Source organism: Centropristis striata, chromosome 5 (genome assembly GCF_030273125.1).
Source record: "Centropristis striata isolate RG_2023a ecotype Rhode Island chromosome 5, C.striata_1.0, whole genome shotgun sequence".
In the NCBI taxonomy this organism is placed as follows: domain Eukaryota; kingdom Metazoa; phylum Chordata; class Actinopteri; order Perciformes; family Serranidae; genus Centropristis; species Centropristis striata.
The window spans coordinates 14,812,172-14,824,846 of record NC_081521.1 but is presented as its reverse complement, the minus strand read 5'-3'; the positions used below and the strand labels follow the sequence as shown (position 1 = coordinate 14,824,846).

At 38.5% G+C, this 12,675-nt stretch overlaps 1 protein-coding gene across 1 annotated transcript; it reads right to left on the bottom strand.

The window, feature by feature from the left end:
• Window positions 1-7,213: 7,213 nt before the first annotated feature.
• Window positions 7,214-9,772, bottom strand: ndufb11 (NADH:ubiquinone oxidoreductase subunit B11). Its single transcript, XM_059333280.1, has 3 exons — window positions 9,552-9,772; window positions 7,791-7,921; window positions 7,214-7,425 (listed from the first exon to the last, which is right to left on the bottom strand). Exons 1-3 carry the CDS (start codon window positions 9,720-9,722, stop codon window positions 7,293-7,295), a joined length of 435 nt encoding a protein of 144 aa, XP_059189263.1. The 5' UTR covers window positions 9,723-9,772; the 3' UTR covers window positions 7,214-7,292.
• Window positions 9,773-12,675: the final 2,903 nt, after the last annotated feature.

Here is a 12,675-nt window from a genome sequence, read left to right as displayed (position 1 = left end):
AAACCACTGCACACACAAATATTGCATGGTAGGTAAAAAAATGCTAAAGAAAATCTAGTTGTAGTCTTGTAAATAGTGACCCTGCAAGATTCACAGTCTTTGTAGAATCTCAGTCTGAGACTAGGCTGGGACTAAAAACTCTAAACACTTGTCTTCAGATGTGAGCAGGTGTGAGCTGATAGTCTTGCAGGAGTCTTTCCAAATCTTTTCAAAGTCTTCTGGTGTATAGGTAGCATAAGTGGTATAGTGGAATTAATGATAAGCAATACAAAGTACAATGGTGCTGTATATATTCTTTATATAAATGGTAGCTTAGAAACATATGCATCAACATGTAGGAAATACCATATATAAAGGTGCATGTCAATAAATTAGAATATCATAGAAAAGTCATTTTCCAGTAGTTCAAGTCTAACAGCCCCACCAAGTATTGAGTCATATAGATGGACCTACTTTTCAGAGGCCAACATTTCCATATTAAACATACTTTTTAAAATTGGTCTTTTGTAACATTCAATTTATTTGAGACACTGAATTTAAGGTCTTCATTAAATGTAAGCCATAATCATTATAATTAGGAGAAATTAAATAAATGAAGGGATGAAATGTTTCATTTTGTGTGTAATGGATCTATAAAATGTGTTATTTACACTTTTTGAATTTAATTACTGACATAAATAAACCTTTCTATGATATTGTAATTTATTGAGATGCACCTGTATATGTTCATCTTGACATGATGGCATCATGCAGTTTCTGCAGATTTGTCAGCTGCATATCCATGATGCAAATTCCCATGACTCTGGAGGCCAGTGGAGTACAGTGAACTCATCATGTTCAATAAATCTGTTTGAGATGATTTGAGCTTTGTGACATGGTGGTTTCCTGCTGAAGTATCCATCAGAAGATGCTACACTGTGGTCATAAAGGCATGGACATGGTCAGCCACAATACTGAGGAAGGCTGTGGTATTTAAACCATGCTCAATTGGTATTAAGGAAAATATCCCTCACATCATTACACCACCAGCAGCAGTCTGAACCATTGATACAAGGGAGGATGGAGCCATACTTTCATGTTGTTTACTCTAAATTCTGACTCTACCATCAGAAGCAGAAGTCAAGACTCATCAGACCAGGAAACGTTTTTTGTTTTTTTTTTAAATATGTGTTTATTAAATTTTTAAAAGACAAAACAGGAACACATACATGACAAAAACAAAAAACATACATTTGGCTCACATACATATTTAAATTCAGATTCAGATTTAGGCGAGAGATTCAGGAGTCATCCTACACAAATAGGATAAGCAAGTAAAACAAACCAAGTGTGCACTGCCATGCTTGATACATTCACATGATCAAAGAAAGGGAACCAGAAACAAAAACATATAAATTAAACGGTAGGGTGTCACTTACAAGGCAGAGCATTCTAAGCTACGATACCAACCCTCTTGCAAGAATGGTAGAGATATTCAAACCAATATATGACAAAAAGGGTTCCCATGTTTTACGAAAAACATCATCCCTGCTGTGCAGTCTACATGTCAGATAGTCCAAAGCAACATATTCAAGTATCACCCTTTGCCATTGAGCCTTAGAAGGAGCTTTATCCATTATCCAATTTAAAAGAATACACTTCCTAGCACAGAAAGCAAGTGTTTGATGAAGTTTTCTTTTAAATTTGTCGGTGATGGACAAATCAGGTATGCCGAGTAGTAGATATAAGGGGTCGTTATTTCTATTAGTGGATAGAATCTTATTAATTTCCTGCCCAATGACCTGCCAAAACTGCTGAATTTTTCCACAGTGCCACAAACAATGTGTGAGACTGTCAGTTTCTATTTTACATTTGGGGCACAGTGGGGATGAGTTAGGATTAAATTTATGACGTTGAGATGGAGATATGTGGGCCCTATGCAGAAGCTTTAACTGCATGGCTCTCACTCGGTTGCACACACTCAACGTTTTAGCATTCTTCCACGCATCGTTCCAACCTTCATCTGTCATGTTAACATTAAGTTCTTTTTCCCATAAGACTTTCAGAAAATAAGTGTTTGTGGTGTTATGCCCCTTAAGGATATTATAAAATAAGCTAATAGACCTGCCAGATTTCTGTAAAAAGAGTTGTCTCTCTACATGTGAAATATTTTGACACTCAAGGATTGTGGTATCCTTTGTAACAAAGTTTCTTACTTGCAAATATCGAAAGAAATCCTGTTGTTGAATGTCATATTTCCTCTTCAATTGACTAAAAGACATCATGGTAGAACCTTCCAGTAGTTTATGCAAAGTGGATATTCCTTTCTTTACCCAAATCCGGAAGTTACTGTCCATCACTCCAGGATGGAAATCAGGATTATCACATACTGGAGTAAAGACAGAGGTGAATTGAGATCTGCCCTCTAATTTTCTAATGGCATGCCATGCCTTAACTGTGGAAATTGTAATTGGGTTAGTACAAGCAGACTTCAAAAACGCACTTTTCCTAATGAACAAAAGATTACTCATAGTGGGGCGGATTAGCTAAACAATCGTTCACTTTGTGATAAAAGCATGAAATTTGGTAGATGTGTTGGTGAATATGTTTCAAACAAATCTGGATATTGGGCCACCTCAAAAGCGCCCCCTAGTGGCCGTGGCAGGCATTTGTTATACAAATAAATCAATGATGAATAAAAACTGCCCTTTTAATAATACCAACTGGTGATGAATTGTATATTGTTGGAAAGCCTGATTAGTCACCTTTACAACGAGGTACAGCTTGTAAGGATCGTGCATTCATGGAATGAGCAACGGGGCTAAACGTGTGGGTAGCACCCCCCAAAAATGTGCATCCCCTGTGGGGCGGATTAGCTCAATAAATCACAAGAATTGTTTATTTTGTGATAGAAGCACACAATTTGGTGGATGTGTTGGTGGATATGTTTCAAACAAATCTGTATATTAGGCCATCGCAAATTCGCCCCCTAGTGGCCATAGCAGTCATTTTCTTCGTTAAAATTACAAAAAATATTTAAATTATTTCTTAAAATATTTTAAAAATGTAAAGTAAATATACAAACGTAAATTAAAAAATGTAAATTCACATATTAAATTAACAAAAATCCAGTTAGACACTCTTTCAGTTATTTTTCCTGCCCCACCACAATCGGGCTAGCCATCGAGCTAGCTAGCAAATGAGCTAGCTAGCATTTGCTTCCTGGGACAATCAGTGCAGTGGACTGTCCATCAAGGTTTGCTAAATATTTTATTTCACCTGTTATAATTATGAATAAATTATGCTATGAACATCATAAAGGCTAAAGAGAAAAAAAATCATCATGGGCCTTGGCGGAAAAGTAAATTAGCAAGATAGCAAAAATAGGTACTTAAGCTAGCTAGTTAGCTTGGAACATGTATCAGTGGCTGTTGGGTGTGAAAGCTTAATAAGACACTGTTAAATTATGTCCTGTGGAATGTGGACATCCCTCTCTGCACACACACACACACACACACACACACACAGGCACACACACACTATATGTCATATGTCTCCTTTGCCCATGTGGTTCTTTTTTTAAATTTATTTTATAACTCCATCACAGTTAGTCAGGCGGCTTAGGACCAGATTTGAGAAGAAAGGGGACACGCCGGACAAAAGCACCAAAATTTTCCCACATGCTCTCTATCACCAAAGGTTTCAACTTTTGGTAGGAGCCACTTCATCAAGATTGCAGATAGGAGACGGCAGCCATATAAGCCATACGTCTATGAGAACCAATATATCTTCCAAGCCACTTAGAAGGTCAATCTTGGTGTCAAAATATACATTTTCTGGGTCAAAGAATCATTTAAAGCTATTGAGAATATCACTGGATGACTCACTGTAAATCATTTGTTGATCAAGATCTGACATGAGATGAAAGCGTACCCTTGATTTGTTTGAGCAGTGTACATGGCAGCTAATCTGAACTCTCCCGTGAACATTGATTCCAAACAGTTTCAACTCAGGATTCCCTGCTGCAGCACTTGAAGCAAGTTGCCCAGTCTGAGTGAAAATGAACATATCTATTTGATCAAATAATCATCTAGTGATATTCTCAATAGCTTTAAATGATTCCTGGACCCAGAAAATGTATATTTTGACACCAAGATTGACCTTCTAAGTGGCTTGGAAGATATAGCATTTCTCATAGACTTTATATGGCTGCCATCACCGCAATCTTGATGAAGTGGCTCCTACTAAAAATTGAAACCTATAATGATAGAGAGTATGTGGAAAAAATGTGGTGCTGTTGTCCGGCGTGTAAATTATATTTGTGGTGCTGAAAACATGAAACAGCAGCTGTAGGGTAGGCAAAGCATTCCTCGCAGTAACCACCGGCGGCCATTTTTAAAAATGGCCGCCACAGCCATCAGAATTTTTTTTGCGATGGCCCAATATCCAGATTCATGTATTCAGCAATGAGTGTACCAAATTTGATGCTTTTATCACAAAATGAACGATTGTTCAGCTAATCCGCCCCACTACACAGGGGATGCACATTTTTGGGGGGTGCTACCCACACGTTTAGCCCCGTTGCTCATTCCATGAATGCACGATCCTTACAAGCTGTACCTCGTTGTAAAGGTGACTAATCAGGCTTTCCAACAATATACAATTCATCACCAGTTGGTATTATTAAAAGGGCAGTTTTTATTCATCATTGATTTATTCGTATAACAAATGCCTGCCACGGCCACTAGGGGGCGCTTTTGAGGTGGCCCAATATCCAGATTTGTTCGAAACATATTCACCAACACATCTACCAAATTTCATGCTTTTATCACAAAGTGAACGATTGTTGTAAAATATTGAGCTAATCCGCCCCACTATCAAGGGGTATTTGGACATTGAACTTTCTACATCCAACCAGAGAGATGTGGACTTATTACCCATCCAGTCGGCTATAGTACGCAGATGAACACTAAGCTGGAACTTTCTAATGTCTGGGAGATCAACACCTCCTTCTGTGGAAGACAGACATAATGTAGCCATTTTGAGGCGTGCTTTCTTTTTTGACCATATAAAGGAACTAAACCAGCTATTTAGCTGTTTGATTGTCTTATGGAGAAACATAACTGGGATCATTTGTATCGGGTAAAGTAACCTGGGGAGGATGTTCATTTTCAGCAGTGCAACACGGCCTAACCAGGAAATTGGGAGAGTGTTCCATCTCTCAAGGTCCAACCTTATACGCTCGAATATGGGTGGGAAATTTGCTTTATATAATTGGTCAAAGGCGGGTGTTATACGTATACCCAAATATACAAAGCCTTCTGGTGACCATTTAAAAGGAAAGGGAGATGGAGTTTTGGGTATTTGTTTCAGACTACCTAATGGCATTACTTCCGATTTACTGAAATTTATTCTGTAGCCAGAAAAAGTACTAAACATATTGATGGTCTCAATAAGTGCTGGGGTAGATACCTCAGGCTCAGTCAGAACAATCAAGACATCATCCGCATACAAAGTAATCTTGTGTTGTCTTGTTTCAATGGTGAGACCATGTATGATTTCATTTGTCCTGATTGCCTCAGCGAGAGGCTCAATTGCCAGGGCAAAGAGCAAGGGCGATAAAGGACATCCTTGTCTTGTACCTCTTAAAATTAGGAAGTTAGAAGAACACAACCCGTTTGTAAGCACTGCTGAGAGGGGATTCATATAAAGTAATTTTATCCAATTTATAAATTTTTCACCCAGGCCGAATTTGTTTAATGTATAAAACAAGTATGGCATTTCCACGCGGTCAAATGCCTTTTTGGCATCCAGAGAAAGCACCAGACCATTCAAAGACCGCTGTTGAAAAACTTGGATTGTATTTAGTAATCTGTGTATATTATTGTATGAATTACGACCTTTGATAAATCCAGTTTGGTCATCATTTATAAGAATAGGGAGTACGCTTTCTAATCTTGTTGCTAATATTTTAGAGAGGAATTTTAGATCAGCATTCAGCAGGGAGATGGGCCTGTATGATGCACAGTCCTCCGGGATTTTGCCCTTTTTTAAAATTAGAGAAATGTGCGCCTCTCTCAGAGACTGCGGTAAAATGCCTTTCTTAAAAGAGTCATTAAACATATCTAGAAGAGGGTCAATCAATAAGTCATGGAACTCTTTGTAGAATTCACTACTGAGTCCATCTGGACCTGGAGCTTTACCAGATTGTAACCCTTTAATAGCATCAAGGACTTCCTTCTTAGATATAGGAGCTTGGAGAGATGTTTTCTGGTCAACAGATAGACTGGGAAAGTTGAGGGAAGAGAAAAAATCCAGGAAACGTTTTTACAATATTCTATTGGTTGCACATTATAGCCTCCTGTTGTTAGCTGACAGGAGTGGTGCTTTCTATCATCTCCAAGCAGTCCGGCCACTCTCCACTGACCTCTGGCATCAACAAGGTCTCTTGGCTCACTGGAAATTTTCTCTTTTTCAGACCATTCTCTGTGAATTCTAGAGATGGTATTTAGATCAGCAGTTTGTGAAACACTGTCTTTTGTGAAACCATGCCACGTTCAAAGTAACTTAAATCGCCTTTATTCCACCTTCTGATGCTGCTTTGAACTTCAGCAGCTCATCTTCACCATGTCTACATATCGAAATACATGGAATTGCTGTTACACAATATATCCAATAAACATGTAGGCCTATATAATTGTTGATCAGATGTAAATGACAAATATAATTTTTATATTTTATTACATTTTGGGAATAAAAAAAACAACAGATATTTTTTTTGTTTTATTGACATCCTTTTTATTTCATATATAGGAAAGCAGCTACTCTTCTACTACTTCACCTCCTGTTTAAATGCTGCAGCAGTTTCAAGTGTGTCCTTGTAAGAATTACAGGGTTTTTAATAATTAATCAGTTGACTTAAAAGGAGACTTTCTTCAAAAGATATTTCTGTTCAAACTTTACTTGGAAATGTGACATAATAAAAGCACACTGAAGTGAAAGTGAAAACATTAGGTTATTATTATTTTATTTTTTTAACCACTCATTCATGTGGGCTGGAGTAGGCGTGTAATATCTGACCATCAAAGATCTTTTTCTTTTTGGAGCTGACCACAATGTGCCACTGGAGAAACACTGAGGTTAGCAGAGAAAGGGTCCAATGTCTGCAGATGTACCTTTAATTCATCAAACATTAAAACTGCTTGTTCAAGAAGCCACTGTCCACACAGAAATATTATACAATTAATAAGTACATCATTTATTCTATCAGACTGAAACACAATAATCATGAAACACAGCAGGTGAGTATCATCCTACTCCTCCTCTCCTGCTCCCGGCAGAATGATCAAGCTCGGGTCGTAGTAGTTCTCGTCAATGACAGGAAGACCTGCCGCCTCTCTCTGCACGACCAGACGCTCAGCCTCCCTCCTGGCCCACTGCTGCATGCTACACACACACACACACACACACACACACACACACACAAAAAAAAACACACAGTAAACATTAATTATAAAAGGCCTCGTCGACTGGCCAGTGGTGGATGACCATAAAAATGCTGAAAAGCATGAATAAATAATCAACAATCAGAGTAAAAACAGCAACATCTCTAGTACTATCTATTAAAATTCCACGCTAACAACAGAGTGCTGCATCAGGACTTTGTATGGAGTCTGCTTCTGATAAATGTAGTCGAGTATTGTCTGTACAAATAATGAAATAAAGAAAAGCAGGAGACATCACTGTGTCCTTTGACACAGCACCAGAAGCACCACATGGTGGCGGACTGGACAGATGACGTGAGAACTCACCCGTGGTCTGGTAAATAGTAGATAAATGTTGATCCAAGAACAAGAGCCACTGAGATGCCAAAGAAGAAGCCGAGCCTCATGTTCCACTCATCCACCACTGGGTCAGAGGAGAAGCCATGGAAGTCTGGGTTCTGATAATCACAGAACAGAGCCTTTAGTATTCCTCTCTTTCACTCTGATGCAGCAGAAACTCAGCCATTTGTTCTCAGAAGAGCCCTGATCATTTCACAATCGTCATCAGAGTCTTATCAAGGTGATTTTAGTTTAAACATGGCTGGACCAAAAATACCCAACAGACAAGTTACTGACAGAAACAACGCAGCGACAAAAAACATGTTAACTGACATTTACTAACAAGAGAAGGAGACAAAAACATTTCTGAGGTGCTGAATATTCTCAGACCTACGATGGCATGTCAGGGCCAATTATGACCAAAAATAAATTAAAAAATACAGACCAGGGGAAAGGGGGTAATATTTTGTGGAAAAAAGTCGCAAATTTATGAGATTAAAGTTACAAATCTACGAGAAAAAAAGTCAGGAAAATAGTGTTTTGTATGGAACAGCGGGAGACATCCCACTGGTAGAAGCGAATGAAATGTGCTGATGTAGTACCTTGAAAAACAAAACAGTACCCTATTTTTCCGACTTTTTTTCTCATATATCTTCTACTTTTTTCTCGCAAATTTGCGACTTTTTCTCGAAATATTACTCCCCTTCCCCGGTCTGTATTTTTATTATTTTTTTCATACTTGGCCCTAATAGGCCGTCGTACAGACCAAAGTTAGTCAGTCATAAACAATGTGTATGTGTGTGTGTCTAGGGCATATCTCTCCGTCCGTTAGTCAGACTGACCTCAGATTTCGTATGTGGCTTGCGCATGGCATGAAGGTGTGCATCCTCGATTTTTAAGATTTTTTAATTTTTCAAAATATCATTATTAACGTAGGACGTGTTGCGGCATTGCACTGTTTCTGATCGGACGCCTTTTAGGGGAGCTCCGCCCCATTGTGTGATAGGCCTACACCTGGTCAGTAACACAATTCACTCTGGATTTACACCCTGACTCATCTCATCTGTAAGTCTATTTAGCCTACCTATCTTTAGGAGTTTTAAAGTGCGCTACAAAGTTCGATTTTCCAATAATATTCTAATAGTTTCCAGCGAATATCAATGTTCAATGTGTATGTGCTGGATGGTGTGGTACCTTATGAAAAGTAAGTGTTTTATGGAGTTACAGACGTTGTAGTGGTCTGCATGTAATATGCAAATTCTGTTATTGGCGACTAGCATGCTAAGCGGAGCTTTAGCTTTATTCACTTCTTATGTTGCATTACTATGTAATTCAGGGATGACATTCATATTGCTTAGCGTAATGTCCATAATCACTTGCTATGAGGTACTTACATGCAATACAGTATACCAGCTAATTGGGTTCATGTTAATGTACTTTTAGTGCAGCATTCACTTTTATTCACTTCTTATGTTGCATCTCCCACTATACAAATACATACTTCCTACGGGCACTGCACTAGTTGTGTGAAATGGACCATCAGAAGGACTCTGGATGGTTAGAGTGTTTACTGTAGCTCAGCTAGCCGTTAGCTGCTCCTCTTACTGGTTCAATGACCAGAGAAATGATAAAGTTATTCGTAACATAGTGCTGTCTGTCTGTCTGTCTGTCTGTCTGTCTCTGTGTGTGTGAGACAGAAACATGACTTTAGTCAGTGTAACCTGAGCGTGTTGGCTGGAGGAGAATCACCTTGAGGTAGGGGTTAACGTCCGCGTGTCCGCCCTGGTCCACGGTCCGGTGCAGCTCCGTCACGGCCGAGTCAGCGGACTCGGTCGGCTTGGACTGGGAGACGAACCGGGCCGGTGGAGCGGAGAATAACCGGGGCAGAGCGGCCCCGAACCGCGACAGTCGGGTCAACATTATGGCTGTTAGTGGAAGATATGGCCACCCGGAAACGGAAACAGACCCTCTTTCTGTTTTTCTTGGAGGTTAACCACCCAGCGGTGGATGACGGTAGTGCACCGTGATGATTCTGGGTTGACCAGGTTAAGGCCCACAGACAGATCTGGGCATTAGGCGGCCCGGGGACCACATCAGGCCCGATGGCTGTCCCTGTCCGGCCCGCGTGAGGTTACCCCGAAATTATTTATTTTGAAGGCGATTTACGTATGTGCGTGCATGCATACCCACGTGCACATATTTATCTTGTTAAAAACACTTTGCTTTTTGCACAGGGTAAATAAATTGTTTGTTCACTCCATAACATACATGATCTATATTGTTTTTTTGTGGTTTGAATGTATATTGTGTCTAAAATCAATTGTTTTGTTTTTTAAAGTTTTACTGGTATACTTGACCTACTCCACATGAACATTCTTTCACGATCACGATTCACGATTTCACGATCTTTTCATAACATGTATTCTTATCACTAACAGCTCTAAAACCATATCATTTACGAGCGATAAAATTCATATCGAGCAGAATTTAGTTCAGAGTATTGGTCTGGCCCTCCGTAACCTTTACAGTATTTGAACTTGGCTGGTCGCTGCTTTTTGACAAAATTACATACAGTCATGGAAAAAAGTGATTAGACCACTCTTGTTTTCTTCAATTTCTTGTTCATTTTAATGCCTAGTGCAACTAAGGGCACATTTGTTTGGAGAAATATATATATATATAAATATATATATATATATATATATATATATATATATAGATACTGCTGCCCCCCTCCCTCCAGAACTCTCTTCGTTCTCCCTCACTCCATCTGTCAAAGCACCTATTTAAATCTTTTAACCTGTACTTAGTTAGTCCCACAATCTCCTTCCTCTCATACACAGATTGTTCTTAATGTTATTGCTACTGTACTTAGTAATTATGTTGTTTGCACTGTCTCTTGCTTCTGTTTATTATGCAAAGAATAATAAAATGTATTATAATTATTATGTGGTTGTCCGACAACTTGCTGTGTCTGAATTTGCAGAAACATGACACGGCATCCAGTTGTGCCACTCATCTCAAACTGACAAACTTGGCAGTGATGTGCTGAATTATGTGTATTTTCACAAGAGGATTACTTCATTATGTCATTTCAAAAAACAATGATCCTTCACCCAACCAGTTGCATTGAATATTTATTTGTGTCCGATATACAATCAGTAACATTGGTGTGTTGTATGATTAAAAAGTTGAACTTTTGTGCACACATTTAATGGGATAAACATCTTTTTTGTTTGTTCGTTTTTCTACAAATGCACATATTGCCAGGTCATTGACCAGCCAGTCCAGTTACTTCAGTTCTTTTTAAATATGCTATTAAATACTGATATACAAAAGGAAGCCAAACCAAATATAAGAGTAATAATCACAATAAACACAAGGGTCTTTCTAATGACACAATGACTCGTTTCTGCTTAAAACAAAAACACTCGTCAAAGAGGCGTTTTCCATCTGGAGGTGGAGCATCACACTTCCTGTTAGCCTTCTGCAGGATGACTGGGTATAGGCCACTCAAACCATGAAAAAAGTCTTAAAGGTAAACAGTGCTGCATTTTAAAAAAAAACATATTTGACAAATTTAAGATACTCTCTGAAATAGTTTTGGTGTCTCCTTATCACCTCAATGATTATGTTTACGTGCACACAATTATCTGATAAAGAATATCAATTCATGCTGTTTGCATGAGCACTCAAATTATCTGACAACTCCAAAAATCAGATAATTGGTTTATTAGTGTGCATGTAAACATGCTCGTTATAATAATAATCCTAATAACATTAAGGAGCTGGGAGAACATGTAAGGACTCAGGGACACCGTGACAGAATCAGCAGGTGCATCTGTTTGGATTAATAAACACAGAACCATCTTCCATTCCCTCTGCTCTGCTGCAGCCATGCACACGCTTCACCTACATGAATATAATACAGATCAAAGTCACACCAAATAAGGCTCAGCTTGTCAACATTTTCATACCTTTAAAAACAAACAGGCAAGCAGACAAATAAAAACTAATATAATGGTTTCACTGGAGTGAACTGGTGCTGACTGATGGTTTTCTTGTCTTATAATTTGAGTTTGAACTTTTTAACTGACCTCCCGCTCTTCAACCCCTCCAATTAATGATTAAATGATAAATGACATCATTGTTACATCATTTTAATTTCCCTTAATCCATTTTGGACCAAACGGGATCAACGGATCACCCTTTGGATGCACGATGTCAACTACAGGGGAAAGACCTTAAGTCTGCTAAATATCTCAGTTAACGGGAAAAAAGGTACTTCTGAGGCGCTCGGTGTGTCCACCTCAAATGGCCGTTTCATTTTAGGTTCTCTTTGCAGCTCCGAGATCAGAAGTCCAAATTTAGTCATCATTTTTAATTCAGTGTCATAATTATTTACTTTGTTATTTTAAATGAGTGTATCATAATTTGGTTTTACTAGGCCATACATTTGACTCAAACTAAATACATTTTAAATTGCTTTTGCAATAAAACTTTGTACATCATAATTTAAATGTAGTATCTCAAATTTGGTCACATCCCTTTTTAAAATCATCAGAAGGCTCTAACACCTTCTCACGTCAGGATGTCAAAGTCAATATCACTCAGCCCTATGAGTGGCTTTAAATCCGCTCTATGATGAAACAATGTGGACAGACGTTAAAGCACAAAAGAAAATATAAATCAAGGCTACTGATATAAACACATGAGGCACTTCTCTGCCAAAAGATTGCACATAGGCTAATATTTTTGGCACTGGTCATGGCAAGTGGCAACACATCATATTCCTCTTTATAATTTCTATCACATGGAAAACTCTACCACACAAAGCACATATAAAGACCACACATATGTGATCCCTACATTA